This window comes from Gopherus evgoodei, chromosome 3 (genome assembly GCF_007399415.2).
Source record: "Gopherus evgoodei ecotype Sinaloan lineage chromosome 3, rGopEvg1_v1.p, whole genome shotgun sequence".
In the NCBI taxonomy this organism is placed as follows: Eukaryota; Metazoa; Chordata; order Testudines; family Testudinidae; genus Gopherus; species Gopherus evgoodei.
Genome location: NC_044324.1, coordinates 51,867,467 through 51,884,613, shown reverse-complemented (window position 1 = coordinate 51,884,613; position 17,147 = coordinate 51,867,467). Strand labels below are relative to the sequence as shown.

At 40.7% G+C, this 17,147-nt stretch overlaps 1 protein-coding gene across 2 annotated transcripts in view; it reads left to right on the top strand.

Moving 5' to 3' along the window:
• The window catches only part of CSMD1 (CUB and Sushi multiple domains 1), a 2,060,432-nt gene that overhangs the window by 1,351,227 nt on the left and 692,058 nt on the right, over positions 1-17,147 (top strand). For both annotated transcript variants that reach the window (XM_030555566.1, XM_030555565.1), the window contains exons 8-9: positions 2,878-2,965; positions 16,677-16,801. In XM_030555566.1, coding sequence (XP_030411426.1) covers positions 2,878-2,965; positions 16,677-16,801 — 213 coding nt within the window. The remainder of the gene's footprint in view (positions 1-2,877; positions 2,966-16,676; positions 16,802-17,147) is intronic.

Here is a 17,147-nt window from a genome sequence, read left to right as displayed (position 1 = left end):
GATCCAGTAGGGCCATGTTTATGTTCTTATGACAGTAGTAAATATTTGACTTTGTCAGAAACCTGAGGAAATATAAGAAGATTAGAGATAGTTAAAAGCATATATCCAACAGGAAGTGGTTAATTTATCAAGGGCAGTTTTCTGATCATAACCATGCTTTTAAAATTGACTCCTTGTAACAAACTTTTTGTGTATATTTAGAGATGAACTCTTCTGAAAGAATAAATGTAGCTAGCAAAATGGAACTCTAAGAATAAATAGTATTTTTGTTTATGAACTAGTTTGTCTTATTCTTAATCAAAATGCTGATATGGAATAATTCATATTCACACAAGTAGTATTGAATAAGCCTTATTTGCATGAATTAGCTACTGGAGGATCAGGCCCTTAGTCTGGAAATGTTTCCTTGATTCGTCACCTTGGATAGACAAAATGTTCATTGCATACACTGATATGGAAATACTGTGAGTCAGAAGCTCCAGAATTGGGTTTTTACTCATAACAATTTGATTTATATCACAATATACTAGGAAGGGGAACTTATGTTTCAAAGCTGAAATATTTTTTTAAGCTATATCTGGAAATACATCTCTCATATATCATAATCTTTCATCAGCTGATTTTGAAGAACATTTTTGGGACAGACAATATACTGTATCGTAGAGCAAGGAGATAAATACAGTTTTTAACTCTGATAGGCTGGTGGGTGTTGCTATTTTCTATATCTTTAAAATCATTGCCTCTCTGAGACAAGAAATGGAGGTGATTCAGACATTTAAATGTACCATAATTATTGCAATTTTATCAATTTTAGGAGGAAGCTATACTTGGGGCAAGCAATTCTGCACTTACAAGAGCTTTTTACTTAGCTGTATTTTTGTAGCACTGCAATGCCTTTTTCTATATGAATTGATTTCCATGAATATTTCTCATCTTGTATAAAGCTTTAGCTTTCAGATAAATTAATTGCCCATGATTCTGCTGGAACAGGCAGTCAGGATTTATAGCTCTTATCTTCTGATTGTATGTAACCTGTTTGTCACCATGCTTCCTCTATGCCACCTTATTCCATTCAAAAGCCTATCACTGCTTGAGAAATTTACATCTAATCTCCCATCACCTCTCAATCGTAATGCTGTCTTCTGTCATCTGTAATCCACTCAGGCCTGTCTAATTCATTCTGTGCTGCTAAAACATTTCAACTAAGTACACTATCTATATTCAGAAAGAGAGTACTACCTTATCCTTAAAGAGTTTTCAGAAATTCTGAAGATGACACATTTTTTTTCTTCTTCTATTCTTCATGGAAGGAAGTGAGGAAGAAAGAGAAGGTGTGTGTGATAGCACAAGAGAGACTGACTGTATTTATATTCATTTTTGTGAAGGCCATAAACTGTGAAGGTATTTTGTATGCCTTTATCTCTATATTTGTAATCAATGTAATATTTAAGCATATTACATAAATAAGTAAGTTACCACTTTCTAGATAGAAGAAGATTAAAAACAGTCTCACACTTTACAAGTAAAATCAGAGTCTTAGTTTTGTGAGGACCATAACTTTATACAAATTTGTCGTGTGTGTGTGTGTGTGTGTGTGTGTGTGTGTGTGTGTGTGTGTGTGTGTGTGTGTGTGTGTGTGTGTAAGTAATATGGACTCTATTCTACCTGATGGGGTGGGAAGGGCACAATGGAGACTTCAAGCAGCTTTAGCACTTTCATATATTTCTGAGTTAGCCAGGAGTAAATCAATAGACTATCCCACTGAACACGTGTTTCTAGTGAGGTCCCACAGTGATTGATTCTTGGTCCTTTATCACTTAACATTTTTATTAATGCACTGGATGGAAAACTTCAACACTGAGTTTGCAGATGACACAAATTGCGGGGAGCACTGAATAATGAAGATATGTCACTGATTCAGAGTGATCTGGATTTCCTTGTATGCTGGCCTTATGCAAATAATATGCATTTTAATATGGCTAAATGTATATATCTAGAACAAAAACTGTAAGCCCAACTTAAAAGATGGGGGACTCTAGCTGGGAGGAAGTACTCTGAAAACGATTTGGGGCTCAGAGTGGATAATGCAACACTGGCATTATCCTGCATGAGCAGGGAATCTCTAGTAATAGAGGTTATTTTATTTCTGTATTTAGCACTGGTGCAACTGTTGCTGGAATACTGTATCCATTTCTGGTTCCCACAGTTGAAGAAAGATTTTGATAAATTAGAGAGAGTTCAGAGAAAAGCCAGGAGAATGATTAAAAGATTGAAAATTATGCCTGGACTCAAGGAGCAAAATCTATTTATCTAACCAAAAGGGTTAAGGAGCTACTTGATTAGTCTATAAAGGTTCCCAAATTCGGTTCACGGCTTGTTCAGAATAAGCCCCTGGCGGGCCATGAGACGCTTTGTTTATCTGAGCGTCGGCAGGTATGACTGCTTGTAGCTCCCAGTGGCCGCGATTCGCCATTCACAGCCAATGGAAGCTGCGGGAAGTGGCACGGGCTGGGCTTCCGCTTCCTGCAGCTCCCATTGGCTTGGAACGGCAAACTGCGGCCAGTGGGAGTGATCGGTCAAACCTGCATGTGCTGCAGGTGGACAAACTGTCCTGGCCCACCAACAGATTTCCCTGACAGGCTACATGCCAAAGGTTGCCGATCCCTGGGCTAGATTATCACAATGGGCTCTTCTGGCTTTGGAATCTATGAAACAAATGTATATTAAGATGCACTTTGTCTTTATATTACCTTCCTGAAAAATATACTGCGCATATAGATAATGTTCCTCCTGTAGAACTCGAAGTGTGGATGGGTGAAGAATCATTTACTTAGTCTTAAGACTAACTATTCTTTTTGTTTCTTATTTTTTTTTAAGTGAGTCAAGGTGGGGATGCAGTCACATCTGACATGTGTCCTGATCCTGGAATTCCTGAGAATGGGAAGAGAGCAGGCTCTGACTTCAGGTAGGAACTGTGTGTGTGTTGAAGTGCAAGAGGCTTTTAGGTGTAAGGTAAACTACAGATGAATGCAGTTTGTATAAAAGCTACAAAAGAGGCCATTTCTGAAAGTTGCTAGAAGAGACTCCAATTCTTGCAGAATTTGAGTTCTGTTTCCAGGTTTCTGGGAAATACTGTTCATTATGCTGGAGATTTTGTAGAATATATCTCAGTGTCCTCATTGTAAATGGAAAGGAACAGTGTCAGCACCCACAACTTGGTTTTTGCTAGAAGTTTGAATCAAGTAGTGTCCTCCAGGTTTTAAATGCTCCTTAGCGACACAAAAGATTTGATTATCATTCAGTGGATTGTCAAGAAATATTGTACTTCCCAAAAAAAAAATAATAATAAAATAAAATAAAGTTACTACTTCAGAAAAAGCAGAAGGAACTCTCACAAACACTAAAAAATGCTTTAACTCTGATATATTAGTGACACTGATAGACTGATAAAGCAAACAAAGTCCCTATCATAGGGCATCCCCTCCTGGAGCACTCGCTGTGGCAAGGCTTCTGTCAGCTTCAGGTACCATTAATGCCCAAAACCCTACAGGCAGCTCAGGAGATCCTGGTGCTTCTGGTGCCACTCACACTGGCTCTGGCAGTACCCTGGTCTTGTCTTGGGACTTCTGCATAGATTCCCACCTCAGTGGCATCGTTCCCTATCTTGTGGGACGTCCCATCATCACTCACCTGCCAGAAGCCGTCACACCTCAGAGCTAGAGAGGCAGGCTCAGCAGAGCCCTGCTCGGTCCCCGTAACTTGGGCACTAACAGCAGGATTCAAGGCTATCTTGCCAGTAGTCTGGTGCAGACTCGTGGGGCAGCCACCCCCCGGCAGGATCACAGAGACCAACCCCTTGCGTCGCCGAGAGCTCAGTACAGATCCTGGGACCAACTGGGAGACTGAAGCCAACAGTCACCTGACCACCATCATTGGCCTCCAACATGGGGACTGCCATGTTCAGAAAGTTCCTTCCAGAAACCGGCTTGTGATAGCTCCCGGTCCCGCTCGATGTCCTATTACCAGTTGGGTAGCATAAGGCATAGATCACAGAGTTTCCGACACCGATCTGCTGAACACAGTCTGTCCCTGAGGCCGCAACCAAGACATTCATCTTGCTCATCTCATCTACCTCTGGGAGCAGTGACCAGCACAGGTCAGATAAGAGCCGTCGCTCTGACCAATCCTGGTCACCTGGTAGTGACTGTTCTGGCCATAGCTCCAGCACAGAGCAGGGCTCCCTAACTATGGAGCAGTCTCTGTTGCCTGTGGTGCCGCCTACATTATCAGCACCAAAATCTATCTCATGGTTCCAAGCACAGTGGCCAGCACCATGATACTCATGGAAACCCTGGGGGTTCACCCAGCCTTCTCAGGCTGCCCGCTCATTGTCGGGAGCCTCAGACAGGACTAAAGAACAGGAGTACTTGTGGCACCAACATGCCCAGCAAAGGAAGTAACAGAATGCCACTTGCCATCACTTTCAACCCCCAACTAAAACTGCTCCAGCGCATCATCAATGATCTACAGCCTATCCTGAAGGACTATCCATCACTCTCCTAGATCTTGGGAGACAGACCAGTCCTTGCTTACAGACCTCCTCCAAACCTGAAGCAAATACTCACCAGCAACCACACAACAAAAACACTAATCCAGGAACCTAACCTTGCAACAAAGCCTGTTGCCAACTCTGTCCACATATCTATACAGAGGATACCATCATAGGACCGAATCATATCAGCCATGCCATCAGGGGCTTGTTCACCTGCACATTTACCAATGTGATGTATAACATCATGTGCCAGCAATGCCCCTCTGCCATGTACATTGGCCAAACTGGACAGTCTCTACGTAAAAGAATAAGTTGACACAAATCAGACATCAAGAATTATAACATTCAAAAACCAGTTGGTTCAGCATACTCATGAACCTAACAGTGGGTCCTCTCTGGCCTCTGCCCAACCAACCGGGCCTGTTGTCATAGGACTACAGTTGGCTCTTGCATCCCAACCTTGCGTCCTTCCAGCTCTCAGCATAGGTGCTGCATGGCTGAACCCGGAGGAGCAGACCTGTTCGGAGGAGGTCCAGCAGGTCCTTCTGGAAAGTAGACTGACTTACCTGGTGAAGTGGATGAGGTTCTCGCACTGGGCATCTGAATGTGGCATCTCTTCCATATAGTCTGTCTTAGACCACCTGCTTCATTTGACGAACCAGGGCCTGGCATATACTTCCATCAGAGTGCATCTCGTGGCCATCTCTGCTTTTCACCCACCGATCTGAGGCCAGACTGTGTTTTCCCATGCCATGTTAGTCAGATTCCTGAGAGGGTTCGAGAGACTCTTCCCACAGGTACAGATCCCTGTCCCACAGTGGGATTTTAACTTGGTCTTCTCTAGGCTCACGGGCCCGGCCTTTGAGCTGCTGGGCTCCTGCTCCCTTTCCCACCTGTCATGGAAAGTTGCTTTCCTGGTGGCAGTGAAGCGGTGAGACGAGTCTCTGAGATTAAAGCTTGAACCTCAGAATCGCCATACATGGTCTTCTACAAAAACAAGGTTCAGCTGCAGCCCCAGCCAGCCTTCCTGCTGAAGGTGGTATCTACCTTCCATATGAACCAGGACATCTTCCTCCCATTGTTCTGTCCCAAACCAGACAAGACCAGAGAAGAAAGGCATCATCATGTGCTGGATGTCTGAAGGGCTTTGGCTTTTTCCCTAGAATATACCAAGTCTTTCCATAAGTCAACTCAGCTCTTCATTGCTACATTGGATAGGATGAAGGGCCTTCCGGTGTCCTGACAGAGGCTTTCCAACTGGATCACCTCTTGCATAAGGACCTCTTATGACCTGGCAGGGGTCCACTCGATTAGAGCTCAGGCATTTTCGGTGGTCTTCCTGGTGCACATCCCTATCCAGGATGTCTGTAAAGCCACAAAGTGGTCCTCTGTTCACACATTCATGGTGCATTATGCCATCACTCAGCAGCCCAGAGACTACGCTGGGTTTAGCAGAGCTCTGTTGCAATCTACATATTCATGAACTCCTACCCACCTCCAGGGGTACTGCTTGGGAGTCACCTAATATGGAATGGACACGAGCAAGTGCTCAAAGAAGAAAAGACAGTTACCTTTTCCATAACTGGTGGTCTTCGAGATGTGTTGCTCATGTCCATTCCATAACCCACCCTCCTGCCCCACTGTCAAGAGTTTCTGGCAAGAAGGAACTGAGGATGGAGGGAGCCAGCAGTGCCCCTTATATCATGCCATGTGGGCACCACTCCAGGCAGTGCCAGAGCTGGTCCACTACGGATAGTGCTGAGGGAAAAGCTTCTGGCCCTAGTGCAAGTGGTGAGCACACACATCTAATATGGAATGGACACGAGAGACACATCTTGAACACAAGTTATGGAAAAGGTAACTGTCTTTTTCAGTATTTCTTTAATACATTTCCCCATTGATATATTGGAACTGCAATGTACATTGTTTTTATTACTTTCATCTGAATGGTCCAATTTGCCTCACTAATCAATCCCTATATTCAAAAGTGTTTCAACAGTTCTTTAACAACTCAATGCTTGTTAGTGCCACAAGTTATTGAACAAAGAAACTGCCCTATAGTATTCCCTGTATAATTTTCCTTTTAGATGGATAAAGGCTAATTGAAATGTGTACCGTGTAAGAAGTTTAGGGCAGGTTCTCTACCAATATAAATGCATGTTTCTCCTCTAGACAGTACTCAAAGGAAGTCATGTCTAGTTTTTGTGCTACCTTGACTAATATAAGGCATTAAATCCTCCTGCAGGGTATCGTGATCCACCCTGTGTATGAGTGTAGTAAGGTTCGGCAGCTGACCAGGTCAGAAGTGATTCACTTGAAAGGTCATTTTGTCCTCTCAGTTCAGAGGGGAGAGTTTCACAAAATAGGATAATATTGGCCCCTGCATTTCCTCTTTCAAGATATGCATATGGTCCCTGTGCTGTTGGGTGAATGAGATTAGGAAAAACAAACGCTACGCCAAAGGCATAGTACACACTTAATGCATGTTGAGGGCCAGTTTTGTCTTGAACTTTTGGTAGCTTAACTGATGAACTAAGTGGACCTCAATTAGTTTTTTTCTAATTAAAGTGTCTGCTAACTATTACTTAGGGGTCTAGACACACATTTTCAATTTAGTTTGGGACCCAATCTGGGACTTGACATCTGAAAAGTAATTTATGTCAAGGAATTTAGAAAAGACTAATGTGACTAATACCTTGGTCTTAAATAGTGCCTGTTGTACCTGGGGAGGGAATGAGCAGTTAGGAAAGGACAAGAAGTAGAGGATCATGTTGGAAACTTTAAAAGTATTTTAGATAGAGATACTTCTCAATGCCTGGGAAATATCCTTATAGTTCGACTTTTAGCGCAAGCCCTGCTATCAGTAGAACCCATGTAATGCAATAAACCAGTTGTGCACTTTCTGAATGTCCAAACTATTAGCCTATGATATAAGTAGTGTTGAAGCGCATGGCCATTAAAGTGGCTTGTGTTTCTCTGGAAATAGCCTTCATTTAAAAAAAATGCAACACGCGCACACATAGAGCCCCCACCATTTGGTAGATTAATCCGAGTAGGAGTAGAAAAACAAGAGACTTATTGTTTTTACCAGGATTGAAATATAGGCTTGTTGATACTGCTGAACTTCAAGACATCTCTGAAGTCATTGTCAGCTTGTGTTAGTCAAATGAAACGTCAGTTTCCTCTCATTACATTGTATTTACATCCTATAACGTTGACAGCACTGTTTGTTCCTTTAAGGGAAAACATCCACTTTATCTCATTTATTTGTTAGATGGAATTGTGAGGATTCTAATTCAGATTTTAAATAAACAAATGTTAGAAACTATTAGTTAAAATATACACAGCATCAAGACGTAAGCTGGACATTTTTAAGACAATATGTTAAATGAATTTTCCATGATTTTTGAGATTTAGTCAACCAAAGAAACTAGTATTTATTTAATGCATATGTTTCTACCAAAATATGACAAATCTGTGTATTAATTTCTGAAGCAAAAGGTTTGTAGCATTAAAATTCCACCTGTTCTGCTGGGGAATTCCTTTCCCTTTCAGGAAAATTCCATTGAATACTTGGAGAGCAACAAACTCCTGTGTGGTGGTGGGTTTTACAAAAAAGAAAAACAAAAAACACTAACTTCTTGAAGTCCATTAAGAAATGGAAGGCTCTGGAACTGTAATCTAACTGTCAGTACTTCAAGGATTTATTCATATTCCTTATATTACCTCCTCTGAGTAGGACCATTGACTTCAGCAGCGACTGTTTATAGGGTGACTTCAGCAGAGCCAAGATTTCAATGCGAGTTTTACCATTGACCTCAATAGAACCAGGATTTCATCCACTTGCGTGAAGTTAAACATGTCTTTCGGTATTAAGACTTGTTTTCAAATTATGTTCACCTTCTTTGAGGCTGGTTTTAAAATAATGGTTGCCCCATACAACAACTATTGCTATTGATTTCATAAGCCTGCCTACATACAGAGAGACATAAGTCATGATAAAAGCACTGACTGAACTAGTTTGCTAATGTACCACCATCTCCAAACCCCCATGCCATGCATGCACAACTGCATCCTGATTATGTTATGTCTGTAGGACAGGTACACTTACTAAATATCTCTGCTACCTGGGGTTAAGGTGGTCTGAGCTAATATAAACCTATCATGGATTTCACTTGTCTTTGGGGACACGTTTTAAACGCTTTTTAAAAATGTTAAACTTTTTATATACACTTTTTTTTCTGATCATTTTCATATTTAAGCCTATAAACAAAGGAAATAACTTCATTTGAAAAGTACATCTAAGGTCTTGCATTGGGACATACTAATTGGGAAAGTTTGGGAAAATAAATCTTCCTTTCTATTTTAATTTTCAGTGGATTATTGCAATAAATATAATTTAACTCTCTATCATTCCCCTTGGTAGATGTTTGTTTGACTCTGGCCATAATATCAAAAGAATACAGCTTTGTTACAGGCATGAAATGCTCCATAAAATGACTTTTTTTTCTAAATAGATGAATGGAAACATTACTAAAAAAAAACTTAATGTTCTGGAACTGTTAAATATCCATCTTAACCCAAAATATGTATTTCCTTCTGAATTTACTTAGGAAGACATGAGTTCAGGTTCTCTGCTTTTACTTGTGATAGCTGTCGGAGAAAAACAGAGTTCTTACTCTCAAGTTGAGTGCAGAAGTCAGATACTTTATCATCTCTAGCAGTTACATGGAGGGAGAGAGCTAAGCAGGTCTTTCTGCAGATAAACAATTACAGCAAGCATTTATACCTCTTGTTACATACAGTAATGAGCAACAGCTGCATTTTGTTTATACATAGGTCATCCTAATATCTTATTTTTTTTCACCTCTATTTAGGTTATAGTCTGCATTCCATACTTATCTAATACAAGGTCGCAACAACTTCTCTCACAGTTCTTTCCCACTCTCCTCACACAATCCTCGCTTCTACCAATCTCGCATTATTAGGGTTACAGCTGCCCTGACTCTTGCTCACAGAGGGGACTGTTTGCATTGAAATCCCCTTCAAATCCCTTTCAGTTCTTGCTCTACTTCCACATAGCTGTTGAAGTTTTAATAGGACTGCATGCTGACTATGATATTTTCAATGTAAGTAAGGGTCATAGAATCAGGCCAAGTTCCTGATTCCAATTATTTCAATGGGAAGTTTGCCAGTAACCTTACACAAACACAAAAAATGTGTACATGTAACTGTAGACAAAATATTGTCATCTGAAACTTTACTGAACATGGGCTTGTAATAAAGACTTAACTCAATTTGACTGAGGTCCTAAGCTGAATACAGTTGGTGGGGAAAAGTAAAACCCACTGTCAAGGTGCTCCCCCACTCTGAACTTTAGGGTTCAGATGTGGGGACCTGCATGAATAACCCCTAAGCTTATTTTTTATCAGCTTAGGCAAAACAGTCATTGCTACCACCAAATGTTTTTTTTATAAAAAACGTTCGAGGGAGAGCTATTTGGGAACTCTGCCTTCCCCCAAATATTTCCCCATCCTTATTCCCCTTTTCTTGGCAGGATTTGACTAATTTCCATCCCCCAAGTCTCTCTACCCTTTTTCCCATGTAACTCAAGAAGATTCCCCCCTACCAATTCCTGGTGAGCGCAGATCCAAATTCCTTGGATCTTAAAACAAGGAAAAATCAATCAGGTTCTTAAAAGAAGACTTTTAATTAAAAGGGGGAAAAATGGTGAAAGGAATACCTCTGTGAGATAAGAAAGCAAGATAATCCTATAGACAACAGATTCAAAACACAGAGGTTTTCCCTCTGGGCAAAACTTTAAAGTTGCACAGAAACCCAATTTGATTTCTCCTCTATTTTGCAAAAGAAATTACAAATAGAAATAAAAGTAATTTAATACATTCCTTCTCTAATTACTCACTACCCTGTTAGGAGTGGGATGGTTCCTTCTTCCTGTCCAGCAAAAGCCCACACAGCACATACAACAGACTGTTTCCCCCTCTTTCAACTTTGAAAGTATCTTGTTCCCTTTTTGATCCTTCTGGTCAGGTGTCAGCTAGGTATTGTGAACTTCTTACCCCTTTACAGAAAAAGAGGAATTAACCCTTAACTGTCTCTTTATGAGACCCATCATTCTCCTCCAGGGCCTATCTGTTTACTTGTAAATTGAGAATTTCATCCTAAAATAATTGAGACAATAAATATGGTCCCCCACAGTTCCACAGTGCTATTTTCAGAGGGCTGCTTTTCAGAGTAGAACCAAACTTTAAGAAAATGATTATGAAAACAAGTTATTTTGCTTTCAAACCACTGACAGTACTAATAATACCGAAAGTGTGGTTCTAATATTTCACTCTTGGCTTTAGTTCATCTATATATTCGAGTTCTAACTTTATGGTAAGATTATTTTGCTTTATCTCAGTCAACCCTGATACTCTCCTTTATATGAGGGAGGAAGGATGCTTTTGTGTTTGAGGCATTGTACTTGGACTCAGGAGATCTAGGTTCAGTTTCTGGCTCTACCAGAGATTTCCCATATGAGCACTTATTTTTTCTGTATCTCAGTTCCCCATGTATAAACTGGGGATAATAGGGATCAACATGGTGAGCAAGCATGCATCTGTACAAGGCACTGATGCTTATCCCAACCTGCTGCATTGTGCTCCAGAATGTAAGCTTTCATTTTTTTTAGAAAAGAAACACTCTAACACTTACGATGGGGAGAAAATCTTCAAAGTATGATCCATGTATGGTCTCTCTGAGTCTGTTGAGAGCCTGAAACAATAGCTCTGAGGAATGTATTGCCCCATTCATCTCAAACAAAAGTTAATACAGAACCCAATGATCATTTAAATCCCAGTGATCAAAGCATGTGAAAAGTGAGGAGGAGGATCCTATTACAAAGATTTACATTACAAGTAATGTATTATTTTAGCACCAGAATTGTCTTGAAGTTACCACCATTAACTTTTTTTTTTAACTCAAAAAAGGAGTCAGTTCCAAAAAGTCTACTACTGTCATGCCAGGGAGGCCTCTGAGCTTCACCTAGTTGGAGCTAGGCCCAAGGAACCCAGCAAGGCCATGGGTGTATTTGAACCACACTGAAGGGGAGCTAACCTCAAGGAACCACAGAGCAGACGTAATCATATTTTAAACATCTGGTGTAAGTCAATGGTGTCCTCCGATGAAAGGAACTTATTTATGGATGAAGCTTTGACTGTGGGCAGACCATGCTACTTGTATTTTCCACTCCCCCACATTTGACCCTGAGGAGATAATACTCTGCTACCTAACAAGACTGTTGTAAGGATAAATCCATTCAGATAGTACAGCGAGTAGCATATAACCAGGGATGCCAGTCAGCTCTGTGTTCTTGGGGAACCAGGGTGCAGTATGTAGTCTGTCTGACTCATGAAGCCCCCCCTCCCTCCCAAGCCTCTGCTTGACCTAAAACTGAGCAGGGGAAAGGCTTACAGAAAGCAACGAAAAGGCAGTGGGAGACACCCTTCCTAACAAAGATGATAGAATTAAGGCAACTCCCCTAGCCTCATCTGCATCAAAGATGAGACCGGGAAGCATCTCTATTAGCATACAGAATGGAGAACAGAGATTCTAAGGCAAGAACTGCACTGAGCTCTGGAACCAGAAGAGTAAGGAAGCACTGCATCATGGGGGAATCTCTGCTCCAGATGTTAATGAACCGATGCCTGCACAAACCCAGCTCAGTAGTTATCAGACCAATTCTAGTAATGAATCCTTAATCGATATCCCAAAATACTGAAGCTGCCTAATTGCATTGTGAGCCCCTTTGAAGGAACATCTCCCATAGCCAGGAATTATCAGTTTCTGTTGTCTAGCATAAAGAAAACCCTTGAATCATCAGTTTACCCATAAACAAATCTAATGTTCTCCCTTGAACCATTGTTTCCCTACCAAAAAAAACCTACCCCTGCTCAAGTAAGTGTTCTGATGCCTGGATCCAAACTCTGCATCAGTTCCACTGGGACTTCATCTTCTCCTGACTGATCGTGCTGGGGGCTGTGCCTGTCTCCAGCACTCAGGACCTTGAGCTACCACCATCACCTGAGAACCCCAACCAGTTCAACCTTCATGGAGTGGTGAGACCCAAGCGTGTGCGCGCTCTTGAGCTCTCTCTCTCTGTTTTCTACCTCAGGTATAACTTTTTAACCCTGACTTGTTTGATCAGGTATAGTTTTCTATATATGGCATTTATAATCTTTTATAATGTAACAGTTATGTTTGTTTAGGCTCTCTTTGTGTGGTTATCACTATTATTCAATAAATAACTTTTATGGTTAAGCTGGTTGCTTCCCTCCCTCTCTCACTGAACTTTACTGTGTTGCGTTTTTGGCTTCCACAGTTACTCTGCAACAACATTCCTCTTACCTAAGCTGAAGATCCCTGTAGTGCCTAAAAACACTGTGGAGTTTGCTCATCAAGTGCATTACTACCCGAACAATTGTAACTTGAAAGTGGGGATAGGGACTTGCTGAACCTGTAACATACGAGGGTGGCAGCTTGGAAGTGCTACTTAACCCAATCCGCTGAGTCCAGGGGCATACAAGTGTGGCAGCCTAGAAGTGCTGTTCGACCCAGCCTGCTCAGGCTTGCTCTATTCCGGTGCAGTACCTGTGGCATGTAAGGGTGGCATCTTGAAAATCCTGCTTGACCCAGCCCACTGAGTCCAGGGACATATAAGGGGTCAGCTTGAGAGCGTTGATTGATCCAGTCCACTTAGACTTGCTCTGTTAGAGAGAGAGAGAGAGGGAATGTGTGTGTGTTCATTCATCTGGTTCTGGGGCTGGAAGAACCCAGCCCTGGAGAACCTAGGTCCTGCAGGTTAGCTCCATTGGGAGGGAACTTGCAGAAGGGAGAAATAGAGCTCCATATGAAAACACAAGTGACACAAGCAGTACGTTGATAGAATTACAGGATCTCCCCCCTCTCCCCCAAAGAGTAACCCTAATAAATGAGCATACCCCAAATGAATGGGCAAATCAAGTAACACCACCTGTACAAAAAAACTCATATTAATGCATTCAGTCATTTGTCATTTATCCAAAGTCCTATTTTTCTGAAATAAAAAGCCTCTCCAATTGTAGCCAGTAGGATTATGAGAGGGCCAAGATTATTCCTTGCCTCATAAATGTTTACTCCTCACCTGCAAACAGCATGAAACAATACTATTCTGTATATTAGGACTCCCATTTAGTGGCTACATAAAGGAGTTGCTGAATATACAAAAATAAAAAGTTAAATTGGATTTTTTCCCTCTGTGTAATAACACATTCAGCTATTCTCTTTGGAAAATAATGCTGTTCTTTGCTTCACATTGATTTTGGGAAAAAATGAAATATTTTGTGGAGAACAAAAGAGAGGTAATATGTTTATGTATTTTCAAGTAAAGACCCCAGAAGCTGCTACTGCACTTGTCAGGAGAATGATGACTCTGGATATTCTGCTGAGCTGCAACATATGAAAAGGCACATTATTCAACAGCTTCCCAAGACTGCATAAAGACACTTAGTGATTTAGTTTGATGGAAAGGGAGAGGGCTCATTTTCAAGTCAGTTTAGACACTGCTGATTCAGTGGTGACAAGTCCTTTGACAAGGGCTTCAGAGTTTTAAACATAATAATGACACTCTAATATTACAATACCTTCTTGTGTGCTTTGTGATTTTAACCTGTTAGTTCCTTCCTCGAACTCCCTTCCCTCCCTCCCTGACCCACCCACCCAACACTTAACACTGTACTTTAAGTTTAATAAGAGAGAGAGTGTGTCTGTCTGAGAATTCAGATGTGAGGAAGAAATGTCATTTAAATTAATGCTCAGGCTTGTACTCCCACCATATTTTCCTCTGATTTTTAATATTTGTTCAATTAGAAAAGAATCAGCTCAATATTGAGTCAATGCCAACTTCTTTTTGGGGGGAAGTCGCAACTTACGTAATTAGTTCTTAAAAAAATTAAATGAAATATACAATGGATTTATTTAAAAATTCCCATGTTCCTTAATTTGCATGAGGGTTTTTGGAATCCAGGGTGGAGGGCGTAATGTTTCATATATTTTCCTATGAGAATTTAAAAACGTATTGTATTGATTCTCTTTGTCATGAATCTTTTTGTGTCTAGCTTCAATTCAAATTTTTTGTTTTGATTCAAATCCAAATTGAATTTTCAAAAAAGAGTGGTAAAGGGGAGAGAAAAGAGTTGCTATTATTCTCCCTCCCCAGCACCGCTCAGAGACAAGTGTGTGTGTGGGGGGGGACTTTTGAAATTTGTCATTTTAACAATATGAATTACGCTCACACAGTGTACAGCTACAGTAAGGCATGTCCCTATGCTATGCTAAGAGTCCTAGACCATTGTGATAGCAAACGTAACTCAACCAATCTCTTCTCTTACTCTACAGCTAATTTGCATGCAATAATTTCATTGGTTGTATGAAGACGACTGCACAGAGGGTGGATAATTTGGCTAACTGCCACACCTATGTGACAGTATGGGCTTTCAGCTACTAGTGGGCAATAATAGCACACTCAAATTCCAACTAAAGCAGCATTTCTCAATCTCTTCAAGTTGGCTACCCTTATTTAAAGTCCAACAATTTTGTGACCCATTTATACTATTGATTTTTTTTAACTCTCATGGTAACAATAAACCTATATAATTTAACTGTGTTTCGTGAGGTTGACATAAAATACATGACTTTGACAGGTAAGGGTGTGCAGTTTGAAATTTTCTGTGGAATGAAATTCCAATGCTTCATTCTTGGGGGAAAAAAAATAATCAACCTTTAAGTTTGTTTAAAAAAGTTGAAATGTATTTAGTTTTAACTTTGACTCAACTATTCTGTTTGCATTAAGTCTAGGTTATATCACCGAAGTGAAATATTTCAACATTATCAAAATGAACCATTTCAATAATTTTTCATTGAAAATTTTGATGAAAACTCTGTTCCCACAAAATGTTTGTTTAATTGAATCAGCCTTTTCTGATGGGAAAACATATTGTTAGAAATGTTTCCAAGTAGCTATCTTGAATAGCATTTCAGGATGTAATATTAAAGTAGTAGCTATATTGCCATAGCTGCTTTATGCCCCAAACTGCCCCTCATACACTTTTGAGACTTTTTATTGTTACAGATCTGTGCCTGTGCTTAGTAGGACCTTTAAAACATCTAGCTGTTCTATCTGATACTGAAGTAAAAGTTCTTTAGACTGTTGTCTAGACCGCATGCATTGGTTTTGAAGTTACTTATACAGACGCTCTCCGGTTTACGCAAAGCTGATTTATGGAAATCTGCACTTACGGAAAAAGTTCCATAAGTTCTGTTCCTTTTTTTGCGTAATTGTCAGAGATACATTCCTGACTTATGCAAAATTCGACTTATGCAAGGCATCTTGGAAAGGAACGCTTGCATAAGTAAGGGAGCATCTGTATAGTAAGTTTTCTCCATATATAGTAACAGGAGTGGAAGTAACTTAAAAGACTTACCGGTATGGGGGCCCAGCTCAAGGCCCGAGAAGGGTCTGAGCCTTGGGCGGAAGGGATGGGGCTGGAGGTCAGCGTCCCCCAGCCAGTCCTTCCATGCAGCCCAGCAGCCCCAGGTGGCAATTTAAAGGGCCTGGGTCTTTGGCCGTTGCTGTGAGCCCCAGGCCCTTTTAAATCACCAGGCCCTGGGGTAGCTTCCTCTTTTGCCCCACTCTGTCAGCAAAAGGGGCAGCGTACAGGACCATTCTGAAGGCTACTTCTTACTGGTATGCTGTACCAACCCATACTGGCCCACTTTCAGCTCTAGTAACAGTAATAATCTTTCCCTACATTTGAGACCAAATGTATCCCTGGTTTAACCCTCTGAAGTAAGTTTCAGAAGAGGATTAGTTCAGCACAGCGAGTTTCACATTTTTTCACTCAATAGTGGCTGGATTACATTCACAGTTCTTACTCTGTAGAGTATAAGCTCTTTCTTATCTGGAAAAAAGAGAACTTTCCCTTTAAATGCTTGTTTGAATCTTGAATTAGTGGTGCTGTAGTTGTTTGATGAAGGATTTCTGTAATAAACCTAATCTTTCTCCTTTTCTTTCCATTACCCTCAGGGTGGGTGCAAGTGTCCAGTTCTCCTGTGAGGATAATTATGTACTCCAGGGTTCTAAAAGCATCACTTGCCAGAGAGTGACAGATACACTAGCTGCTTGGAGTGACCACAGACCGATCTGTCGTGGTAAGATTTGACTCCTCTAACATTTTTTTAAAATCTGACTTGGTCTCTTTGTATTATTTCCCTGCCCTTTCTCATTTTTGCAAGTCCTTCCAATTTAATATCATCTGCAAATTTTCTTAGGGTGCTTTTAACCCCCTCCATTAGATAATTAACAAAGATGTTAAATGAATCCTCTATTTTCCTAATTGTTAAAAGAAAAAAAATAGTATAATTCAGTTCTAAAGGGATGATGATCTGTTTAGAGACACTCCCAAACCTAGAGATTAATGTGATTTGCATAGCTAAACACTGTACAACACTATGAGGATCAGATTGCAGCCAGCCTCTATGGAGCTGCTAGGTTTGT